At 53.3% G+C, this 23007-nt stretch overlaps 13 protein-coding genes across 13 annotated transcripts; 7 read left to right on the forward strand and 6 right to left on the reverse strand.

Annotated features, from left to right (window-relative positions):
- Positions 1-711: 711 nt before the first annotated feature.
- On the forward strand, positions 712-1568 carry CC84DRAFT_1178480 (uncharacterized protein; the record flags this gene model as incomplete). The annotated part of the gene is made up of 2 exons (XM_018180348.1): positions 712-919; positions 1042-1568. 2 exons carry the CDS (start codon positions 712-714, stop codon positions 1566-1568), a joined length of 735 nt encoding a protein of 244 aa, XP_018033278.1.
- A 397-nt stretch (positions 1569-1965) lies between these two features.
- Positions 1966-3251, reverse strand: CC84DRAFT_1219846 (uncharacterized protein; the record flags this gene model as incomplete). The annotated part of the gene is made up of 3 exons (XM_018183116.1): positions 1966-2771; positions 2824-3102; positions 3155-3251. The coding sequence occupies 3 exons, from the start codon at positions 3249-3251 to the stop codon at positions 1966-1968; spliced, it is 1182 nt and encodes a 393-aa protein (XP_018033279.1).
- A 162-nt stretch (positions 3252-3413) lies between these two features.
- On the forward strand, positions 3414-4630 carry CC84DRAFT_1124941 (mRNA turnover protein-like protein 4). Its single transcript, XM_018175703.1, has 2 exons — positions 3414-3643; positions 3698-4630. Exons 1-2 carry the CDS (start codon positions 3453-3455, stop codon positions 4212-4214), a joined length of 708 nt encoding a protein of 235 aa, XP_018033280.1. The 5' UTR covers positions 3414-3452; the 3' UTR covers positions 4215-4630.
- Positions 4631-4829: 199 nt separating this feature from the next.
- Positions 4830-5491, forward strand: CC84DRAFT_1178482 (uncharacterized protein; the record flags this gene model as incomplete). Its single annotated transcript, XM_018180349.1, has 2 exons — positions 4830-4916; positions 5078-5491. 2 exons carry the CDS (start codon positions 4830-4832, stop codon positions 5489-5491), a joined length of 501 nt encoding a protein of 166 aa, XP_018033281.1.
- A 688-nt stretch (positions 5492-6179) lies between these two features.
- On the reverse strand, positions 6180-6844 carry CC84DRAFT_1250895 (uncharacterized protein). Its single transcript, XM_018184314.1, has one exon. It carries the CDS (start codon positions 6810-6812, stop codon positions 6345-6347), a length of 468 nt encoding a protein of 155 aa, XP_018033282.1. The 5' UTR covers positions 6813-6844; the 3' UTR covers positions 6180-6344.
- An 857-nt stretch (positions 6845-7701) lies between these two features.
- Positions 7702-9022, reverse strand: CC84DRAFT_1096621 (putative monooxygenase; the record flags this gene model as incomplete). Its single annotated transcript, XM_018174677.1, has 2 exons — positions 7702-8262; positions 8312-9022. The coding sequence occupies 2 exons, from the start codon at positions 9020-9022 to the stop codon at positions 7702-7704; spliced, it is 1272 nt and encodes a 423-aa protein (XP_018033283.1).
- A 655-nt stretch (positions 9023-9677) lies between these two features.
- On the forward strand, positions 9678-11291 carry CC84DRAFT_1250899 (cytochrome P450; the record flags this gene model as incomplete). The annotated part of the gene is made up of 1 exon (XM_018184315.1): positions 9678-11291. One exon carries the CDS (start codon positions 9678-9680, stop codon positions 11289-11291), a length of 1614 nt encoding a protein of 537 aa, XP_018033284.1.
- Positions 11292-12154: 863 nt separating this feature from the next.
- On the forward strand, positions 12155-13018 carry CC84DRAFT_1261586 (uncharacterized protein; the record flags this gene model as incomplete). Its single annotated transcript, XM_018185078.1, has 1 exon — positions 12155-13018. The coding sequence occupies one exon, from the start codon at positions 12155-12157 to the stop codon at positions 13016-13018; it is 864 nt and encodes a 287-aa protein (XP_018033285.1).
- Positions 13019-14176: 1158 nt separating this feature from the next.
- On the reverse strand, positions 14177-16221 carry CC84DRAFT_1166709 (uncharacterized protein). Its single transcript, XM_018179031.1, has 3 exons — positions 15803-16221; positions 14933-15734; positions 14177-14880 (listed from the first exon to the last, which is right to left on the reverse strand). The coding sequence occupies exons 1-3, from the start codon at positions 16179-16181 to the stop codon at positions 14484-14486; spliced, it is 1578 nt and encodes a 525-aa protein (XP_018033286.1). The 5' UTR covers positions 16182-16221; the 3' UTR covers positions 14177-14483.
- A 105-nt stretch (positions 16222-16326) lies between these two features.
- CC84DRAFT_1124950 (alpha/beta hydrolase fold protein-like protein) lies at positions 16327-17705 on the forward strand. Its single transcript, XM_018175704.1, has 3 exons — positions 16327-16552; positions 16607-16882; positions 16930-17705. The coding sequence occupies exons 1-3, from the start codon at positions 16483-16485 to the stop codon at positions 17682-17684; spliced, it is 1101 nt and encodes a 366-aa protein (XP_018033287.1). The 5' UTR covers positions 16327-16482; the 3' UTR covers positions 17685-17705.
- A 166-nt stretch (positions 17706-17871) lies between these two features.
- Positions 17872-18377, forward strand: CC84DRAFT_1166711 (uncharacterized protein). The gene has a single exon (XM_018179032.1). The coding sequence runs from the start codon at positions 17899-17901 to the stop codon at positions 18322-18324; it is 426 nt and encodes a 141-aa protein (XP_018033288.1). The 5' UTR covers positions 17872-17898; the 3' UTR covers positions 18325-18377.
- Positions 18378-20026: 1649 nt separating this feature from the next.
- CC84DRAFT_938038 (uncharacterized protein) lies at positions 20027-20674 on the reverse strand. Its single transcript, XM_018187919.1, has one exon. It carries the CDS (start codon positions 20584-20586, stop codon positions 20125-20127), a length of 462 nt encoding a protein of 153 aa, XP_018033289.1. The 5' UTR covers positions 20587-20674; the 3' UTR covers positions 20027-20124.
- Positions 20675-21915: 1241 nt separating this feature from the next.
- Positions 21916-22362, reverse strand: CC84DRAFT_1250902 (uncharacterized protein; the record flags this gene model as incomplete). The annotated part of the gene is made up of 1 exon (XM_018184316.1): positions 21916-22362. One exon carries the CDS (start codon positions 22360-22362, stop codon positions 21916-21918), a length of 447 nt encoding a protein of 148 aa, XP_018033290.1.
- Between the last annotated feature and the right edge of the window lie 645 nt (positions 22363-23007).

Genomic DNA, 23007 nt, shown 5'->3' on the forward strand with positions numbered 1-23007 from the left:
TCGGAGAAGCGCGGTAGGTCGGGAATCCTAAGGAGTGGACGGCGGAGCCTAAGAGGTGGGTATGAAAGGAACGTGGGCGAGAGCCGAAAGGAGTGGCAGCTCGTCGCAGAAGCACAACAAAAAGGGAACGACGAAGATCGCACCGGGTGAGGTCACGATGCGAAATCCGGAGGAGGAAGATCGGGCGGATGTAAATGAGTGACTTGGAGAGGGAAAGAAGGGGAGATTAGAGGAAGGGGCCATCAAGCCAGCAGTAGGGGGGAAGGCGCGCGAGTGGGCGCGCTAGCCCGTTCCTGGCACCCTCTCGACGCGCCTTCCGGCCCAAGCGCCCCCAAGCACAGAGACACCAGACTCACGCCCATTCTTAGCACATCGGCGCGCCACCGTTTGGCGCCAGCGGCTCTCGGTCTCAGCGCGCATTCCCTCCTCTTTGTCGGCCACACGTCGTGCTGCGTCTGTTGAGTCGCCAGCGAGACAGGCCTGACAGCTGCCTCGCAAACGGCGCTGCAGCGCGCGTCGTCCAGGGGGCGCCGCCCACAGCTGAGTGGCAACAGGCCGCCGTCGGAGTGAGCCCTTGTCACCGCATCGCTGGGCGACAAGGGTTGCTGAGCGGTGCCTCGATGCCGTGTCAAGTTCGATCCCAGCCCTCAGGAGACTTCCGTGACGGTCCTCCATCCGCAAACGCTGGCCGCACGCTCTGACCATCGCAAAATGGCCGCCCTCTGGTGCACGGCCAGGCCAACGGCGCATAGAGCACATCGTCGTTCGAGAAGCCTCGCTTTGACGCTCGCTACGCACACAGCGGTGAAGGGGCCGAGGAAGGCAAGAACCCGCCCGCCTGCTTCAGCCGGAGGGCCCGTTCCTTCTACGGCTTCTCCTCTGTCTTCTGACTGCGGCCTCACACAGCGGAATGGATGCGGTATGGCTCGCCAAGTGATTCACACTGGCACGCGCATCTCTGCGTCTGATTGTGCATCATGAGCCGCACACACCGGGGCCCGCCGGTTGTCCGTTGCTGACTCTGTGACGGGAACGCGCAAGGCTATACCGCATCGTATCGCTATCGTGAGAACTGTGCCCGACGCGCCCCCGTCGCTGATCGCTCGCATGAAGCGAGACGCGAGAACCGAGCGCTGACGCCCGTTCCGTTCCATCACGCTCAATGCATCACTGTGACGCCTCGATCCGACAAAGTTACAGCTTGGAAAAACTCGAGAGAACATCTGCCATTTCTTCGACAATCGGGTAGCGGCACCACAGCGGACTGGTGTCCTGGTCATCGTCCACCAGTCGTCGTGGACGCACTACCGTTCCCTGTCCATGTCCCTGGCATAACCCTACATACCGCAAGGCTCACTCGGCAGCACCGCAACCCAGGTCCCAGTCGTTCCTGGTTCCTAGCTCAGTTCCCTCGTGACCACCGACCGTGGCTGCTCGCTAGACGCCCAAGCATCGCGCATCAGCCTTGGACCCCACCCGCACTCAATGCCGTCGCTGCTTTCGAAAAGCGCCCCACTCCTGCTGAGAACAAAGTCTGGAACAGTTTGAGGCAGCATGGTGCCGCTTGAGGTGATGCCAAGGTTGACCCCAGACATTCTGTCCCACTCACCGACTTGTTTCAGCAAATGCTCCCCGCAACGATTCGACTGCAAGTAGACACGCAATGGACTGCAAGTTACAAGCAGGGATACCAATATCTTCCGTGTCCCCAGGAACAAGAACCGCGTGGCATCGAGTTTGGATCCACATGCATTGACAAGCAATCTTCCCATGCAGTCGCCTCGCGCGGAGACCTCGCACGAGCGCGCCAACAGTGGATGCATAGAACACGATTTGGGCAGCGTGTGGAGGCGGTTGGTTCGTCCAGGCCAGACCGTGATGCAAACATGTTCCGTGATCGGTCACGGCATCCGAGAAGTGTGCAGCGCCGACGAGCGATACCCAACAGCATGGCTGCGTTTTCGTTCATGAGGAGTACTGCAGCTCGATACCAACAGCCCGGAATATCTGCTCTCTCTTTTTGAGGTCCAGGCTTGCGCCGAGAGTGAATAGCAGGTCTTTGATCCTGCCCTCCCACAGCACTCCAACGCGCCAGTGCTGGTCAACACGGGCTTTCAGGATGCCGGAAACATCGTCATCGGGTGCGACCGTAGGCCTCTTCCAGTCTGGGCGTAGCTTTTTGAGCGCCCATTCGACGTCGGTGTTGCTGCGGCGTCGCCACAATTCGCAACCGAGCTGCAGGTCGCTTTCATAGGAGTAGAAGTTGAAATCGAACCGTGTGCAGAGCGCAAGGTTAGGGCCAGCTTTGACCGCATAGGTCGAGGAAAGATTGCCCATCAACGGATTCAACGTCAGTGTCATGGTATACGGAAAGCCGTGGTGGTTTGGTAAGGTCGCAAAGCGTAAGCCGGTGCTTATGCCACCACTCTTGTTCAGCAACCCGTAATAAAGTTCCGCTCCGGCGCTGAAGCGGCCGTGCATGTGTTCAGCCACCTGCTGAGAAGTTGTGGGTGCCGTAGGCGCGTTTCTGGGGTCGGGGCCAAAGTTGTAGAGTCCACGTAACCCAATCAGAGCAGAATCGGTGCTGTACATGTACTCGGTACTATACTTGCCGTGGTCGTTCTGCAGCAGCGTAAGAATCGTGCCGCCGTTGTTGAGGTTTGAGTCGCTAACTGCGTTCACGCGCAGCTGCCGGGTCGGTGTCAGGCGACGGACGTATAGTGCTTCGAGTCTAGACTGCGGGAGGAATATGCGGCCGTAGAGTAGAGTGTCTGCGTTGGGACTATCAGCCATTGCGCAACTTGTTGGGCAGCCAGTGCGTACCTCTCCGGTCTACACGCTTCCCATTGTGCCAAATCTCCCACCACCAATCCTCGTCAGGCCGACGCAGCTCTCGCAGCTGCCTGTAGCCTCTAATGACATTATGCAGGTCGAGCTCTGAGCTCTTCAACTTTCGCTCCAACGGCAGGGACGAGTACAAGTAAGACACAGAGCCGTCGACCACCCCCACATTGCCCAGAGTGTAGGACGTCGCAAAGTTGGGGGCAGCAAGGGACGAGATCTGCAGTCTCAGGCCTCTGGGTGTCTGGAAGTCGAGCAATGCTGGCGCAGACAGTCAGAGATGTCTTGCGACGGAATGTGCAGTGAGACGTACCGCGCGCAGTCGCGTTCAAGGTGCCATAGGAATTGTCCAAATTCCAATGCGAAGCATCATAGAATGCAAGTTGCACATGTTCCATGAAATCCAACATGTCTTCGTCTGCGGGGCTTCATAACGGTACGAAGGTACCTGACATGCAGTCGCAGAGCTTCGGGCAGTGTTCAGGACACGCGCAGTTGAGCCGAGGCGCTAAGGCCCGTTCGTAGCGAAGGCAGTCCCCGCCTAAAATGCCCTCCGAACTTTTTTCTGTGCAGCAAATCGATAAGCATCACTCTGCCATTCCACGCCCACCATGCCCAAGTCTAAGCGCCAGAAGGTCGTCCACCTGTCCAAGACGGACAAGAAGGGCAAGGAGCTCTCGCAGAAGCTCTTTGCCAATGTCCAGGAGGCCGCCGACAACTTCCAGTTCATCTTCGTCTTCGCCGTCGAGAACATGCGCAACTCGTACCTGAAGGAAGTGCGCGCTGAGTTCTCCGATAGCCGGTGCGCGCAAATCACCCAGACGTGCTGCTGTTCCGTCCACTAATATGCGTGCAGATTCTTCTTTGGCAAGACCAAGGTCATGGCGAAGGCGCTTGGCCAGACACCCGCCGAAGAGCACCTCACGAACCTCTCGAAACTAGCGCCCTACCTCGTCGGCAACGTTGGTCTCTTTTTCACTAACCGCGAGCCCGCGGAGGTCCTCGAATACTTCTCCGCCTACTCGCAGACAGACTTTGCGCGCGCCGGTGTCACGGCCAACCAGACCTTCACAGTACCTGCGGGCGTCGTCTACTCCACAGGAGGACAGCAAGCGGCAGAAGACGACGTTGCGCTACCTCACAGCCAAGAGACGACGATAAGAAAGTGGGGCATGCCCACGAAGCTGGACAAGGGCAAGGTCGTGCTGGATGCGCCGTATACCGTCTGCAAGGAGGGCCAGGTGCTGAACAGCCACCAAACGGCGCTGCTGAAGATGTTTGGCGTCGCGATGGCCGAATTCAAGATCGATATGAAGGCGTACTACTCGACGGCTGCGGAGGACGTGACTGAAGTCAACGCGATGGAGGAGTAACGCCTGTGCGCATGGTACGAAGTGCATTTACATGGCGTTTTGGCGCAGGGCTGGAAAAGCTACAGTATGCTATAGTCTTCAGTGCGAGATTTGCGCGCCCAATATACCCCTTTCAGAGGTTTTCCAGCCGCTCTCCACTCACATGATCAAGATTCGCGAAGGAAGTTTCTCTAACTGTAGCACAAGGTCGAGCACTCGCCCACCAAACCTACACGCTGCCTCGGTCATCGCAAACCACGAAACAGTGCACTGCCAGGCGAATCGAATCGAAACTTGTGAAAGCGAAACGCCTCGGATGCCACTCCTCCGATGGCTATCCTCAATTCGTTTCAGTTTGGTAGACATGGCACGCTAGTGTCGACGCTGACAAGTGCTGGTGCAAGCACAACCCCAGCTGCGACTACGTAACTCAGACGTCTACTCATAGCTCGAACTTTGTTCACAGCAATATTATGCTCTTGTATATGCGCATGACGTGCCAATCATACTTACGCGGCAGCTCCCTGTTCTGGACAGTTGTGGTGAATCGTTCTCGTATCCTCGATGATCGCATGTCCCCTCTCTCGTGGCCGTCCGCGTACCTTGTCCCGAATGCTTATTGCCCTTGTGTGCATCATGCCACATGGAGCCTTGCAGTGGTTAGAAAAAGGGGAGGTTGATGGTCGCGATCGCGATTCCGTGATCAATCATCCAATATTAACGGTAAATCGTATACGATCGCATGCTATATTTCACGTGAAGCCATTGAAGCAAAACCTCTCCTGACAAACAGTCGATCGGTATCTGGTGATGGACGAAGGCTTCGAAAGTGGCGCCTACCTTCCTCGTCACCGGACGACACTTGGCTACACGGGAAGCCACAGCTCGTGCTCCTGCGTGTTACCATCAACATTACATTGCGCGATTTCACCACCTTCTCCCTGTGCTGCCCAGGCCCCAACTCTAAAGGACAACCATTCCCAAGTCTACCCATGAGTCTTCGACACCAGCGCTGCTCCAGGCTCGCGTCGCCTAGCCATGGGCCGCCTATGGCGCTTGATCCCGTACTTCTTTCCATGTGTGTCCGCATTCGACTATTCCAATGTCACCGGAACTGCAACATGGTCCCTCCAGATCGACGGCGCGATACTGTATCATTGATCAAGAACTGTGTGCTCACGATCGTCCGTGCGCCTACACGGCCTTCACCTCAATATACCACGCAAGCACAAGAAGAAGCTCTATCACAAGATCTTTCGAATCATCAAGTGGTACACAGTCGGGCTGATCACGCCTGAATCTATGCTCCGTATTGCTATGAAGTAAAAATATTCTCAGTCTAATCTTTGCGATAGGGTCAACATGATCACAACGGCCGGAGAGGAAGATGACATAGCAGCGTTACAAAGAGTAATCATTGATTTCTCACAGTGCTTACCTAGCTCAGCCTGTTGCAGGATTTAGAAGTATATGCAGACCGTTCGGGACCTTGGGACAGTACCCTGAGCTGGTACGGAACAATAGGTGGCTTTGCCCTCTACTAGCTGGAGTCGCTCAGGCATTTGCGACTACTACTAAAGTTCCACTGGGCGTTTAGACGGCATACCGTGGACAACGTACGTTCCTCATCTATAAGTGCACACACGCGCATTCTTTATATCCTACAACACGTCTTTGAGAGTACTATGGCCTATCGCACGTGGCGGTGAAGTGAAAGCTCAGTCCCTGTTTATGATGGTAGGGATGAGCAACTGAGAAGCTTACAAAGCTTTTATCTCGTCTTACAAGGGAGATATATTACTCCCCGGCGCCTGCCCGAAAAGACTCATGAATGTCATCTGCAAACATTGTTTAACATAGATCACGAACGAAGCTCGATCGGGCCTTTTCTGCTTCTCAGTGGAGCACGATTGATCAAATGAAGCAACGAAGCGAGTGTAGCAACTTCCAACATCCAGCCTGCAGACACAATTCACGTTCCTTACCACCGGATCCATCAATATTCACACGAACTCAAACACCTTCACTGGGAACATGCCAAACGAGGGACGACAGCCCCAAACACCTACCTGCTAAGCCCCGCCTGTTCTTAAATCCTGCAGGCATCCAAAGAATGACGGAGAATGCAGCCTTCTGGGCAGACATCCACCCCTACAGGCGCGGGTTTTGAAACTTCGGCCCTGTAACGCACTTATCCGGCCCACCCTGGATATTCACACACCACTTCGGCGCAATATACGAGATCCTCTTGTTTCGATGATACTCCCTCCAACCACAGACCTGCGTATGGTCGTGCCCCAGCTTATTGTTGCATCTCAGCACGTCGTCCTTGCCGTCGTAGACGACAGTAGTCATGTAAACGGAGTGGCTGTCGCCCTTGGTGTCCGTGACGCTGTACCAGGATTTGATGGTATTGCCGTTGACGAAGTTAAGTTGTAGGGTGCCGGAGACGCCGATGAGCTGAGTGCTGAGGGCGGAGAGCTCGGTGCTGGGGATGGTGTAAGTGATGTCGGGAGTGTCGCGGAGGGTGATGTCGCTGTGGGCGGCGGGCGCGGGGATCGCGGTGGCGAAGGTGGTAACCGCGAGGGTGAGGATGCTGCTGATGGTTGAGGGTTTCATAGCGCTGAGCGGAAATGGGTTGTAGATCAAGTGTTTTGGTAGCGGACGTTATGGTTGGTGAGCACATATAGGTGAAATGTCCGCGACTTTATATGCACAGGTGGAGGTAAATTCAGTAGACAGGAGTGCTTGGAAGCCTTTCGTATTTCGCATTTCATGCCCCGGGAGTCGATGAAGCTGACATTTCTGTCTCAGGACCACACTCGTGTTCATGGTATCACAAAATATAGAGCGACAATACGAGTATGAAGCTGTAAACTGATAGTTACAGTCGCACTTTGGGAACTCAAAGACTCCCATTCAGGCTGTCGATTGTCTTTCAAGGGCTAGCTGAGGTTCGGACGAGATCATGGGTTCTGTAAGAGTAGATATCGTCCCTGCGCGCGACGAGGGCACTATCAAAATGTATTGGAAGTTCATGCGAAGCTATAACCTAGCAGCTACGGCAGTCCCGATGCAAAGCGATGTCCTGCTTGTTGCTAGATACTTTTGCGAGACTATTTCCAGCAGAACCATTTTTTGTGATATGATTGTCTTTCGTACAAAGCCACCCAAGGAAATTGCGTGGCAGCTGTAGTGACTTCGATCGTTCATAGGCTTGATAGACGTAGAAGACGTTTCACGAGCGTAGATTGTGGTTCGATGTTTTAGCCTGCTTGTACTCGACCACTCGGAATACGTTTGGTGCATGAGCTTACACAAAGCTGACTTCTCAGACATCTCGTACCCGACTTGATTTTTTTGTTGTACAAGGTCGGCCAGCGTCCTGAGGGAGGGTTCATATGTTAATGAGGCTTTGGAACCCGGGAGTCAAGAGGCTCGTATATATTGAGGCTTCAAGAACGGAAAGTGAGTAACTTGGGTTGGATTTCTTTGGACTTTCTTAATGTCACAACGTGGTATCTGGCTTCCAACCTGGATCTGCTCTCAACGACTCAACTGTATCTTGGTACACATCGTAAGCATGCTTTTCGCAGTCAAAGTTCAAGACCCAGTCCAGACGTGGCAGCTTTACGCTCTCGGGATTCTTCCTGACATAGTCAAAATCCGCCTTATGCCATGCATCCCGATTTGTAACTCCAGTTCTTTGCGTAGCCAGTACGCGGGGATACCTGATCTTCTCGTATGCACGGATAGCTTCTGGTACGTTTTGCTTGCCTGCAAGTTCAAGACAGACGGCAGCCGTCACACCATCCTCCATTGATTGCGAAGCACCCTGTATGGAAGTTGGCAAGAATGGATGAGCTGAGTCTCCAATAAGCGCAATCCTTCGTTTAGGACTTATCCATGTAGGTAGAGGATCACGAAACACAAGCTTCCAGTCCACCAAAGCTCCGTCGGGGGTCGCACGAATGATGTCGTGAACAACTGGTGCCCAATTGGAAACTGCCTTGATGGCCTCATCGACGTATCCAGGTGCCGACCAGCTTTCTTCCACATCAGCCTCATCCTGTGATGTGTCAATGAAACTCTGAAAGTGGGTAAGTGTGCTACCTTACCTTGTGCGTCAGTACCCAGGAACAAGCAGTGCCCTTCTGGAGTGTCGCCACCAGGAAATGTACATCAGGACCTAGCCAGCCCACGTGAAGATCTTTTTCAGGATTCGCGAGCCATGCCGTCGATGGATTCTTCTTCAACCCATCAGTGGGCATCCAAGCCCGATACACGGCATATCCGGAGCTCTTTGGCTTATCTTCAAATCCCAACACGATAGTGCGTGCCAGACTCCTCACACCATCCCCAGCGAGAACAACGTCACCCACTATCCTCTCGCCGTTGACTACCACACCTGCTTCAGTCTCTGTCTCGAAATACTCTTGTACCTTGCAGCCAAGCCTAATGTCTACACCGACGTCGATTGCGTGATTCCACACCACTTCATGAATCTCTCCTCGATGACCATTAAATCTTTTTCCCCAGTTCGCTTCCGCATCCCATATCTGGCGGGTAAGGAATTCGTCATCGTAGGTGCGAAAGTCGAGGCCGTCGCTGTGATGGCATATTGGATCGAGCTTCTCCTCGACGCCAGGCCAGCTACGGAAGATACGTCCTGAATTTGAGCCAAAGGAGATGATGTCGCCGAGTTGACGCCGGCTAGTGTTACCCTCGAAAAGGATGACAGAAAAGCCCTTCTTGCGGCATTCAATAGCAGCCGTGAGACCACCAAACCCTGCGCCTACAATGAGAACCTTGAGCGGGTCCGTAGGCATGCTGCCCATGGTGATAATATCCTAAGAACAAGAATATGCACAGATAGGTTGAATAGTGCACTAGGATATGGGAATATCCTCGTTCGTAAGGTTAATGATTGAGATCTGGGAGGGAAGTGTGATTGTACCCAAGAATGACCCCGGGAAAGTGGCTGCCAAACCTGATATACATCTCTACAAGTCAGCAACTCAAGTAGTAAGGGCGTGGCGAAGTGGCGCCAGTTTGTGGGGGGGTGGCCTTGCTTCCCCAATGTGCCCCGCACCACACGGTTCGGTTGTTATCCCTCCGAGCGCTCCCAAGCACCACTTGTCACCAGCATACAACGAGCGCCCAAGGGTATTACCGATCAGAGGCCTTTATCAATAGTTTGATTGCTACTTTCTATCTTGCAAACGGGCGGAGCTATGCACGCAGCCTTGTTCTCCCCCATGTGTTTCTGATAATGTGAACTACCCCACACAGCCCGCGAGGATATGTAACCCCGCGGCAGACAAACACAACGATCTAGCAACTGCCGAAGCTCACATTTGTTGTTCTAAAGCCTTGGCTGCAGCTTGTTAAACTCGTGTAAGTAATTCGTTCTCCCTTGGCGACCTACTTCACTTTGATTGCTACTTCCACTGTCCAATTTCTTACCTTCACCACCTTGTGACGATGGCGACAGAATCCATATTGCTGTCACCTTATTTGTGGCTGTCGCTCCTGGTTATACTCCCAGCTGCTACACTCCTCCATGATGCCTGGATATGGTATCGAATGCCCCCTGGACCAACACCACTTCCCTTTATAGGCAACAAACATCAGCTCCCAAAATCGCAGCCGTGGCTACAGTTCCAGAAGTGGTCGAAACAATACGGTCCAATCTTCACAATATGGATCGGAAGGAAACCAACAGTTATTGTTTCAGATCCGGTGGTGGCGGCTGAGCTAATGGAGAAGAGGAGCACGAAGTACTCTTCGAGGCCACGTATGGTGGCCATGGGCGAAATACTTTGGGACGGTGCGAGTATTTTGGTCCAACCTTATGGAAAAGAATGGAGTATAAGGAGGAAGCTTCTGCACCAGGCTATGACGCCAAAGGCACTCAGGCTGTACAAACCTACCCAGACTGCTGAGGCCTCGCGTTTGTGCTATCAGCTTCTCGAAACGCCAGATAGCTGGGAAAAACTTCTCGAGCGTTTCACTTCGAGTATCGTCTTCGCTGTGGCATACGGTCACCGCATCGACTCTCTGAACGCCGAAGTCATCCGTCAACGCTTCAAATTCATGCACTATGCTTCGTCATTGAATGTTCCTGGAAAGTATCAAGTGGAATCATTTCCATTTTTGAAGCACCTTCCGGATGTACTGGCGCCATGGAAAGTCGAGATCAAGAAGCACGGGCAAGAAGAGGCAGCAGCTAATATGCAGTTAGTCGATCTCGTCCGTTCTGACATTGCGCGCGCAAACACACGCGGTGACGAGATTCCGGAATCGCTTTGCAAGTTGCTCCTGGAGTTGCGTGAAAAAGAGAATCTTCTTTCCGACCGCGACTTTTCCTATATCCCAGCATCATTGTTTGGCGCTGGCTCTGATACGACCGCATCAACATTATGTTCAGCTTTTCTGGGACTTGTTACGCATCCGGAGACTCTGCGCGCTGCACACGAAGAGCTGGACAGCGTCATTGGACTAGATCGAACACCCACTTTCGAAGACGAAATACGGCTCCCATACATCCGCGCTCTAGCTAAAGAGGTCCTTCGTTGGCGGCCTGTCGCTGTCCTTGGAGGAACTCCTCATGCATCAACAGAAGATGATCACTACGAAGGCTACTATATCCCCGCCGGGACAACAGTTCTTGGTAACTCTTGGGCCATCAACCTCAACGAAGAGTATTACCCTAATCCACACCACTTCAACCCTGAGCGCTTCCTCGACACTGCACTCTCAGAGAAAGCAAAGAATCCTACCCCACAAACTGGCAAAGCGCACCCCGCAAAGGCTGGCCACTCGTCGTTCGGGTGGGGACGACGCATCTGTCCAGGTGCGGACTTGGCAGCGAACAGCCTGTTCATCGCGCTGGCGAAGATCCTGTGGGCATTCGATATCGCTCCGCTCAAAGGCGTACGATACGATACCTTTGCATATACTGAAGGATTCAATATTCGACCGAGAAAGTTTGAATGTGAAATCCGAATAAGAAGCCAGGCGCACGAGAATGTACTGAAAAGGGAGCTTGCTGATGCAGAGAGGGTCTTGGAGCGATTCACGCCTTTCGGAGAGTAGTCCACGAAGAGTGGGTACCTTAAGCTTACGCGAGCTTGCATCAAGATTTCGGTAAACCAAGAAGCGTTGGTTGGAACTGTGTATGCTTCGCCTGGAGCGACAATAGTGTATATTCAGATTGTCAACTAGTATCACACTCGAGAGAGATCTGAATGTTGCTAATATTCTTGTTCGCACTTCATTCCTTGCCGTCAGTACGTAAAGCCATATATACTCGCACCTTCAATAATTTGGTTTGACCAATCGCATCATCAGACTAATCTTACCTGCATCGATCACAAAGCGCTTATACCACCTCCTGCATCAAGCCATGCCATATACCTCAAATCGGTATGGCTCTGGAAATAGCCCCCTGCATCTCACAGGTGCTGATGCTCTTTGCGTGTCCACGGGTCGTCCCGGCACACGTGGAGATTGTACCGATTGTTGCAATCTGTCATTAATGTTACGGTTTATCCTTGATTGATTTCATACTTAGTGCAAGCTTATTCCTAGGAAACTCTCTGAATCCTTGTCGTCCACGAAACCATTACAGTGTGTTGACTATAAAACATTTTCAACACGGCGGGCAGGCCTTACACTCTACTTCAGCATACTGAACGGCCCACGCCCTGGCAGAGAAGACCACTTCGTAGCACTCTCATCGAGCTCTGATCGGTCTCTGATCCGCCTTTTGACGCACAGTGTTTTCGAATCCACGCCTGCCAAGCCCTAAATTCATCTTCGCTGCGGCGTAGTCTTGTCGAATTACCTGCATCCAAGGTCGTATCACCCACCTGTCCAAACGACAAGCCTCTAAACAGCTCTTCGAACCAGTCTCCAATACATCCCATAGAACACATTCTCGAAGAAGCATTGAAACCATGACTCAAAACAACAACACCAAGACACCCAACCCATCCAACCCCTCATCTCTGAAACCCCGCTATGAGATCCGGCAACTGGAGCCAAAGCATTCAGAATGGGCATGTGCCATCGTTATCCACAGCAACCTCTTCCACTCGCCAGTCTGGCCTGTCCTGTACCCCGAAGGCCTCAACGCACGCACATTTGAGGGTCTTGACAACGCCAGCTACCTCGTCAACCACCAGATCGACAGCGGACACTCCTTTGGTGTCTTCGACACCGAGTACCAGTTCAAGCGCGAGGAAAGCAAGGCCACCGGCGGTAAGCTGTACTGGGACCGCAACGAAAAGAGTGTGCAGGAAGAGAACGGAATGGAGGCGGAAGGTCAACGCTTGCTCGAGCAGATGGACTTCCCCCTTGTGAGCGTCGCGCTGAGCTACGACGGCGCAGATCCACTCGATCTGGAGAAGCTGGGACCCCTGTTGGCTGTTCTGCCGCACTTTGGCCCTCTCTACCACGTTTTGGAGGTGCTCGACCCCCGTGAGAAGGAGAGCTGGGCACCAAAGGCGCATAAAGAGGTTTTGATGCGGAACGCGACTGCTACGCGGCACGACTATGAAGGCGAGAAGATCATGGCGGGAATGGCGAGATGGCTGATGCGCGAGGCGGATGCGAGAGGTTTCAGGGCCATTCAGATTGAATGCGTACACGATGCTGTGACCCATGTATGGTCGGACCCTCCTGCACCGTACAAGGGCGGCATTGTTAGTGAGTTCCATACAGGCACTTTCAAAGATGAAGAAGGGCAGCTGCTGTTTGCGCCTGCGCAGCAGAGGATCACGAAATGCTATGTGGAGCTGAAGCCGAAGGCGCAGGATTGAGACATGAAAACAATCTCACAGATCGCGTGCATCAGATCGGATCTCGTAAAGGGTGGCAGTAGCGTCCTATTGTCGGGGAACGAGCTCTCCGTCTTTGATAGACAGCGGCTACGTGTTAGCAGAGAAAATCTTCAGGTATCATATTTGTCAATTGCTCTTCGTGTCATCATCTGCAAGAATGCGTTCTGCCGTACCCCCAACCCATTGAATTTACCTTGTGACAAGCTGCTGGTCGATGAGATGCACTAACAGACCCCAACCACCAACGGAGAGCAATCCATGGAGTGCTGCTCAGATCACGTGTCGGCGCGCCAACCTGGCGAAACCGTAGTGACGCCTCACTCACGGGCGCGGAATGCGTCTTCTGTCTCCAAAGGGACAATCGTGCGCCCGCACTTCCCCCGCGTTCTTGCATGCGATGACTTCAGAACCAAACACACTCAAACACAATTATCTCAGTGGAAGGCGATTGTTATTCAGTCAATGGGCCCTATCAACGAAGAAAATCATCGAGTAAATAAGGATTTTGCGTTTCCGCCCTGGGCTCGACATTGGGAATGTAGAGGCGCATCAGATTCTCTAATGCGAATAGGAAGAAACAAGCTTGGATGTCACCGGGAAGAGGATAGATGAGGTTGGTATGGACGTGGTCCTAAACTTGGTCGCGCGGTAGAACATCGATCACACGCTAAGGTACCCGTGGCCCTGGGTGATAAAGGCTTGTAGTATTATTTCCCGGAGCTTTGGAATCTATTGGCTATAAGCTCTCGAATTCCATGTATTATTTCTGCTCGTCCGATGCACTCACAATCGAATAACTGAGAACCTAAACGACGATTGCGCAAAGTCTCCCGAATCATGGAGTCGCTGAGGATAAGCTGACCATTGGCGCCATCGAAGGTACTTGCGGAAGTTCCTAATCTAGCAAGCTTACAGTAAACTTACAGTCCTCCCGCCATCGACACTTGTCAAAATTGCCCGAACTGGCAGTTCGACCTGATCGTGCGGAAGTGAACACCTCGCACATCACACTTCTTCCCTTTCTCGGCCTTCGCGCGTCGAAGATAATTACATTCTTCTGTCAAAGACACCACATGACCATCAAGCCCTGCAAGGATCGCGGAGCATCACAGCATCGTCCAAGACTAATCTCATTGAGCGAACAAATCTCCTTAATTCGTTGGTATAACGAGCCCCAATGGGCTACTATCGATGCACGAAGCCTATCTATACACTGTTAAATCGTCGTCGTAATTCGGCCGGCCCATCTCTCCAACATTGAACCCCAGCCCAACTCCATCCTCAGGCGAATACTAAGTCATGATAGCATACCGATACTGTGAATAAGCAAGATGGTGACGTGGCCGTTGTAAATAATCATACAGATACTCGCGATAAGTATATTTGAAAAGGCACCCAGACGCCCCCAGACCCGGCCGCGCGCGGCAGACATCTACAGGCCGCGCTAGCGTCCTTCTTTGATGCGGACCGCATCGCCGAAGGCGGGGAAGACGGAGCGGAAGGCAGGGCCCAGGCTCCAGTTGTTGAGGTTGCGGAGGTGGCTCTCGAAGGCGGGGTTGATGAGCCAATCTTCGTCCTCCTTGGGCACGCCGGGCGTGCTGATGGTGTGGGGCGTGTGCGGTCCTGCAGGTGAGCCGGCATTCACGGCTGTGGAATATGGGCTCGAGGCTGGGATGGAAGACGTGGCAGACAGCGACGAGGGGTGGAGCTTTGACGCCGGAAGTAGACAGTCGCGTGGTTCGTAGGGCCAGTTCAGGGAGACTGTAGTCGTGAAGGGGATGAAGAAGGCATCGAACGGCACGGGCGTCGGGGAATTGATCAAGCGGTCGCGTAATTTGGGCCTGTGCATCTGTTAGCCATGGCTGATGAACGGGTGAGCGGACGCAAAGTTACCATGGCAGGTGATCATTCCAGACGGGATGAGGGACGAAGAGCTGGGAAGCTCGCGGTGTGACCCAGTCTGGCAGCCTGTCGTAATTCTCTGCCGACGGTTCGATCTGCCAGCGCATGACCAGGAACATGATGTAAACAATGGCAACCTGCTCAGGCAGCCCGCAGATGTCCGGAAACGTGCGCAGGATGTCGGTGAACAGTTTGGACAAGGGATGAGCGTCAACGTTGCGTTCCGGATGGACTATGGGCGTGAAATTGGGATACATGGGCCCCACGATGGTCTTGATATGATCGCCCTGTGCAGCACGGCCTTGGCGATCGGTCAGGAAGTCAAGCAAGATTGCATCCAGCGGGCACGTCGTGGGCACGTTGCGGGGTAGGGTGAGATGAGGCACCAGAATGGGCGCGTGGTGCCCGAGGCCACTGCCCAGGCTGGTGGTGGTGATGGTGACTGGCGGGGGAGGAGGCAGGCTCGGGTCCAGGTTCTGCGACTGTCCGTTGTTCTCGAGCAGGAAGTTGACGCCCATCCTCTTGTCGTTGTCGAAGGGCATCTGGTCGAAGGGCATCTCGGGCGTCCCGTGGGAGCCGCGTTCATGGTGGTACTGCGCGCCGTCCCAGTGGCGGTCGTGGTTGGGGGGATGCTCGCCGGCGTAGCCCCAGTGGCGCGCTCCCTCAGCGGCGCCGGGCGACTGGGCGCCATTCTGGGGAGAGGCAGCTGCGATGTCGCCGAGTTTGGCGTGGAGGGCGCGCGGGTGGGGCGGAGGAGCGGGAAGGGGCGAGCGCGTTGCTGCGGCTGCCAGTTCTGCGACGCGTGAGTGCCATTGCCCTGGAGCATTGGATGGGCCGCTGCTTCGGCGGGCTTGCACGTACCGCTCAGGCCGTTGGGGCCGCGCAGCGCGGGCGAGGCGATGGCCACGATGCTCTCCAGCCGCTTGCGCACCTCGTGGAGCTCGGCGGCGACCTGGTCTTTCTCGCGCAGCACCAGCTGCAGGTCGTGGTACGGCTGCTGGCTCTCGAGGTCCTGGATCCGCCGGTGCAACGTGTCGATCTGGTTCTTGGTGCGCTCGCGGATGGCGCGCTGGGCCTCGCGGTCGTTGGCGCGCTTGCGGGCGAGCTGTTCGGGGGTGAGGTTGGCGACGCCTCTGGACGACGTGCCAGTGCGGCGCTTCTTCGCGGGCGGCTGCGAGGCACTTCCATCGGTATGATCGGCTGGGCCATCGTCGGCCGGGCTGTGGGCGTCCCCGGCCATCTTATCACTGGCCCAATCTGGGGCGATGTCCTGGATGTTGTGAGGCAAGAGTCGTGCGGTGCATGAAATGCTGAGCAGGTCGAGTCATGCTGGCGACAATTTGCGGGGAAGACGTGCGCCTGCGCCTCGGGTAACCACTTCCTGCGCGCTACCACCCATGGCCCGACCGAGACGGCCCATGGGGGAGCATCGCGTGCGGCCGCCGTGATCATGCAAGTACTACCGGAGCCGTGGTCGATGGGGCGTCTTCCCCAAAGACCGTCCTGTGTGCCATTCCATACTCCTCGTTGATCCAGTCCCCATGGCGGACCAGGCGAAGACCATCTCCTTCGGCGACAGGGTCGGCATTGCGTCGACGACCCTGAAAGCTAGTCCGTCCCCGCATGCATCCGTCTCCAGTAGGGCTCCGCTAACACGACTGCCAGTGACGGCCGCATCTGCTCGACTCTGGACGTCGCCGTTCAAGGGCCAGCATGGCGCACACAACTACTTCAAGGACGTCGTCTTCCAATTGATGCGCACCCAGCTGGGCAACATCAACATTGACCAGGAGACGTACACGCGCGTTCCGACGACCGAGGCCTACCTCAGCTTCTGCAAAGACCATGGCATACCCCCCGCGAGCGTCACGCTTCCAAGCGGCACCCAGGCGCACTGGCTCGGCAACAAGGACGCGAAGAGGGTCCTCCTCTGGCTGCATGGTGCGATCGCTACAGAAACATGCAGCTGCTTAGGCTAACGACAGCAGGCGGTGGTTACGTCTTAGCTGGAAGTGCCGGTCACTTCTCGTATCTGGTCGACATGAAAGACACGCTCAACGCCCAAGGCTCCGATACCGCCGTCCTCGTCCTCGCCTACGGCCTCGCCCCTGAGAATGCATATCCCACGCAATTGACACAAGCCGTCGAGGTCCTCCGATATCTCGTGAAGACCACCGGTCGCATCCCTTCAGACATCAGCATCGGCGGCGACTCGGCAGGTGGCAACCTTTGCCTCGGGCTTATATCGCACATTGCGCACCCTCACCCCGAGATTCCAGCGCTGCCCCTGCCCACAAAACTGCACGCTGCGCTGCTTCTGTCGCCGTGGTGCTCCTTCAACACGCATACACGCGCCTACCAGACAAATGCCGAGAAGGACTGCTTCGATGGGAGAGCGCTCGAGCGCTGGTCGTCTGCCTTCCTGGGCAGCGACTCGCCCTTTGCCGGTGACTTCTACAACGAGCCCGTCACAGCGCCGGCGTCATGGTGGGAAGCTACAGCGTCTGTGGTTGGCGAGGTGCTGGTCTGGGCTGGTGGCAATGAGATCCTGCTTGACGGTATTGAGGAGTGGGCGAGGCGCTTCACAAAGGGCTACGGGAAACAGGGCGGTCGCGTGAACGTGGTCGTTACGCCGAAGGCTGCGCATATGGAGCCAATTTTGGAGCTGTTGTTGGGGTACAAGGGCGACAGTGGGACAGGGAGCGCGAAGGTCGTGAAGGATTGGGCAAGAGCGAAGCTGTAAATTTAGTATTGTATGAAACCCATTTTAACCGAAGCAGCGACACATCAATTGATGTAAGGCGAGCAACATTTCGTAATTAATGCCCGAAAACGTTTCAAGCCTGCACAGCCAGGGTGCCGTCAACGATCCTACCCGAACCTTAGGCAGCAGCGATACAGCAAATATATCAACAACCCACTCCGTCGCCGCACAAACCAGGTGTTCCGCACCCTCCATGGCGACAGCCACCCCTTACGGTCGTATGACGCCAATCAACCCCTACAACACCCGCTCCACCTCCGAGCGCGAGCCACTACTCCCTCACGACACCAAGCACGCCGACTCTGCCTCTAGCCCCATTCCGCCTCCGCCTCCGCCCTATCCCACCGCTGACCACCATCCACAGGCCCCTCCAACATGTCCAGGCCACCGTCTACCACCGCCTTCCTCCACCGCGCCTAGATACCGCCCAGAAAGTCGTCGGCACCTGAGGACCCTGCTCCTTACGCTGATCGCTTTCTTGACTGTTTTTGTGGTCTTCTATGCTGTTTTAGTGCTGCTGGGGTTAGTGGTGTGCTTGGTGGTACCGAGCTACGTGCATGTGCGGCCGCTGGGGCAGAACTGCTTGAAAGGGATGTGGGTCCCGTTTTGGTGGTGGTAGGGTCGGTGGGGAGAGTGCGGAAGGGGAAAGGGGAAGGAAATAGTAGAGGGGAGCGTTAAGAGGGCAGGGATGGCATCACTAGGGGGACTGTATGCTTTGAATGTCATGCTTCCAACTTGCTACGTCGTCTGTACTGAGCCGTGTCCATCTGTTATTCTACTCTAGGCTCAGTGCCACAGCGGGAATGCATATTAGCTCAGAAGACACACCGATATCAAGCACAATACTTTGACCACTGCCACTTCGCTTTACTGTAAACAATAAAGGGCTAGAAACTTCATCTAGGCTAAACCCACGCCGACCAAGCATTTCTGGGTCACTGCCAAGAGTTGCCGATTTTTAAAAAGGAGTCAAAACGATGTCTGCTGGCCCATCGCCAAAATTGCGCTCATCCAGCTCTGTTGCGGCAATGGGATTTGCCTTCGTTGCGTAGTGCGATTATGCTTCCTCATCTACATAGTCGTCATACACCTCATCCTCGCTGTTTGTTTCACCCTGTTCTTCCTTGTCCTCGTTCTTGTCCTCGCTCTCCATGTCATCCTCGCTATCGGTCTCGTCCTGCCCCATCTCCCAATCCTTTCGTGAAGTATTCTCATCGAATACTTCACCCTGATCGTCCTCCTCTGCCGCCAACTCAGCAACTTCCTCTATAGCCGTAATAGTAGAGCCCACGCACAGCTCCTTGTTCGCCGTAGTTGCGACATGACTGGATTTTGGTGGGGTATCATCAAGCAACCCTAGGGATCGATATCAAATGGGTTGCGTTGTCAATTTGATAGAAAGAGAGAGTAAGGTGGGTGGTAAATATCAGGAAGGTGACAGAGTGGCGATGCTTTAAAGTGGGCAAAGTGAAGATCTAGGGAAGCTGTGGTATTGTCCGTTGGCTAAGGTTATAATCAAGGCCATTGGTGTCCCTTTGAAGCTGGGAGTGACTGTTGGCCTATTATCTTAAAAGTCCTTGTTATGACGGTCATTTCAGAGATGAGTGAATGCGGTGCATTGGCGGGTAATCTAAATATTCCTCGCATTGAAGACGTCAAACAACCTGCCGTGGCTGCCCCTTCACTAGCTAGAAGGTAACGTGGGCAACAGAAAGAAGTGTAGAAGTGCCGCACTCTCGTAATAGCCAGCGTGCGGATAATCCGTTGCATGCTCCTCAAACAAGGCTTCGATTGCACAGTGTTTGACCGTTCATTGCCAAAGTATTACCTCCTGGGGCTGTGGCTAGCACGATTCTTCCAATGAACAGTGTCACCTATAGCGACCATTTTTCACAAAACCAACCCATTGCATGCATCACAAAAGCTTGCGAGAGTCAATAGAGTAGTTCCAAGGGAACGCTGTTGTATACATTATATAGTGTTGGTCACTCAGGAGATACGAACGCTTTCGTAATGCGTTCGAACCAGAGTGGATAGGCATGATTTTCGGTTCATATCGTTCCGTCTTCGTAAAACGGCACAATATCCTGAATCTTGCCAAACTCCTGGGTATACCTGACAGACACACAATCGCTGAAGCAGTAAGAAATCCGACGATAGGTTGAGCGGGATAAAAGAAACATAATGAGAGGCCATAGACTGGCGAGAGTGTAGATCTAAATGCAAATAATTCAGGACAAATGAAAATAGGCGATGAGGTGGTTCTCCGGATTTTGGAACCCGGGTAGGCGGCTCCTTAGAGCAGTGAGGCAATAGTTTTTGTTGCGGTGGTAATGGTGATGTTTGGGACTCGCTGCTGAGGAAATATGTCGGATATGGGATGGTGGAAGCAAAGTCGATGATCGGTTGGTGAGTGACCTCACGCCTCCGGTTCCTTCTCCTTCTCCTGAGCAACCTCCTGCTTTGCTATGCGCTCCTCAAGCTTCTTCTTCTTCTCCATGTATCTCTCGACCGCCTTCTTTTCTTTCATCGCTTGTCGATCTTCTTTCCATGCCTTAAACACCCACGGCACTGCAGTTACCATGCTCCAGCAGCTCTTGAAGCCCTCTTTCATGTGGTGTGCGGACAACTTGAAGTGGGATGCGGCCTCAGAACGATGTTGACGTGCGCTCGCTGATCGTTTCTTGGCCTTGTACGCATTTTCTGCCCTTTGCGCGGCAGCGTATTGTTGAGAAGCTGTGCGACGATTGGTAGTCAAGAGGAGCTCTGTACCACTGGTACCCGGGCGTTTAGGCTCGATTGATGCTTTGGGCGACTGTTCGTCCGTCACCGATACGGGCTCAACGGTAGGTACTTTCTTTGCCATGTTGTAAAAAGGCATATGTACTCTTGTAATGTAGACGAATAGTGATTAGGGACGGGCGAGTAAGAGATCCGCGTAAGGAGCATGCGAGGAGAGTAAATACATCGTATTATATATCAAGAATCTGAGCCCACTACCGCAGAGCGTGCATCCCATGTATTCGAACGTCGCCGTCGACGTGATCGGGCGAGTAGAACTCGACCAGGGTCAGTAGTATGCTACCTTACAAAGGGGTGATTTAGACACAGAGCCCTATCGGAACCTACGTCCTCAGTGCTTTGATATGTGGATTGAAAATCTTCATTCTTATCACATCTGGTCTCTATAATGGTTCCAGTCCATTATGATGGATGCTCGTCTCCACCGCGGAGACGTTGCGCATAGGGATACGCATGCTTCAGGAAAGCACTTAAAACGAGATCTTCGAATCTGATTCGCCTTGAAGCCCTTAAAGCTTTGACTGGTAGTTTTGGCCCACGGTGGTCGGAGAATGTACGCATGAATGTGTCATTTCGCACGGTCCACTTGCAACTAGGATTATGCCTGAGACAATTAGACCCCACCCACGAAGCGATGAGTCAAGGAACCTCAATAGATAACGTGACCAGAATTCCTCGCACATTCTCAGCAGCGAGAAACGTAGAAAGAGCGGCTCCGAAGTGCATGTCGCCTCCGAACAAATTGTTCACCCAATCTTCACCACACTGTACTAAGATACTCATGCATCCGGCAAGAAAAGAAGAAGCCGTAATAAACTACCATAGGTACGGTATATTTCTCATAAGGAACACGCCGCCGATCACTAGCGGAAGCCGTGATTGTGTCGCTTGCGAACAGACATCTGGACCTCCTCCGTGCTTTGCTCTGGCGTGTTGTTCGCGTGAGCTAGGCAGCAGCCCAGTCGTCGCAGTTGAAAGTGTAGTGATGTAATAAAGGTGACCTGTTGTTAAGGTACCAGAGCTACATGAACGCGCGTGCGTAGAGCTTTGTAGCGCACAGCGCACTCAAGCTCTGCATCACATATCCCATATATTCCTGCGTGCTTGGTATGTACCCACTCGTGAATCTGGTAGCTTTGCTGCACTGGTTAATGGGACAATAGCATATTGAATTGTACCAGTCCTTCTGCGCAAGACGTGATCAGGTGAAAGGCTGTCATACTCATATTTTCAGTTTCGCGTTAACCCCGTCTTTGTAAGTATACTCGTTTCAGTTATCTATGGTATAATTGCACTGCATCTAGTCTGGTAGCTTCATTTATGCTCTACTCCCTCGCTTAACGACGTTCTACGCTCTTTCAATAATTTCGGCCAGATGACTAGGGACATACAGCATTAGTCTTCGTCTCTAGAATGCATCCATTTCTTTTCGATTGCTGTATATAACCCTTCTCTTTGGATTGGCCATTGACTCGCCGATATGGGGTACAATTCTCCGTCTACGGTACGGGCCTCCCGATGCACTTAAGGAAGTGCTTTGCATGCTCTGTGTAATTTCGGTTATTCCAACATCTCCATCATCGTCTTCGTCGTCCTCGTTGTCCTCGCCTTCGTCAAGTAACGCTCTCGATGCTCTGTTCTTTTCGTCGGATTTGGCTTCCCTCCACGCCCATGCTGAAGAATAGTCCGTAGGATTTAGGTTTCCCTCATATACGTTCTGCGGGATGTGTCTTTGGAAGTCATAATCGCAAGTCATACCACTTTCGAAGCATGTATTGCATATTGATCTAAGGTAATTGCCTGCTGCTTTGCTCAGATAACAGCTGACACATTTCCGAGTGCCTGGGTTTTCCATTGTCACAATATCATATAACCATGTCTCGTCCTGCTTACCGGATTTCGAGAAATGGCATCAGAATGTCAATCTCAAAGTGCAATGTTCAGGACTCATTGTTCGCTTGTTCGGCTTCTGAAAAGTCGACAAAGTCGCTGAAAGTGGACTTTGTACCGAAACAAGGTGGTGGACTGTGTGTTTTCTTTCTTCTTTCTCTGGTTTCGCTTCCCGTGTTCTCGTATCGGATATATATATGTAGTTGTTGATGGATCGGTATCTTGTATGTCTTCCTAATGGTGGGTGTTATGCTGCTGCTTGAATAAAGATCCTGTGTACGTATATGTGTGTGTTTCATGAGATTGTCGAAAGAAGCCCTATGGACAGCGTGGCAGAGGGTTTATACCCCACTGCCATCGTGTTCGTCATCACGATGTGAAGTATTCCGTTGTCTTACTTGTGATGCATGTAATCCTGTAGTAACGTAACCAGAAATCGATTGTGAAAGCGCGGTCATACAATGTGAAGTACGACACAGTCTCGTGGCGACGATAGTTACCGAATGGGCTCACAATGATGATGTTATAATGGAATACCCGAGTCAATTACGCTTTGGACAGGAATCAAGGCGTGAAGGTGGGCTAATCAACGGTGTGCGGAACCAAACAT

This window comes from Paraphaeosphaeria sporulosa (genome assembly GCF_001642045.1).
Source record: "Paraphaeosphaeria sporulosa strain AP3s5-JAC2a unplaced genomic scaffold CC84scaffold_8, whole genome shotgun sequence".
NCBI lineage: Eukaryota > Fungi > Ascomycota > Dothideomycetes > Pleosporales > Didymosphaeriaceae > Paraphaeosphaeria > Paraphaeosphaeria sporulosa.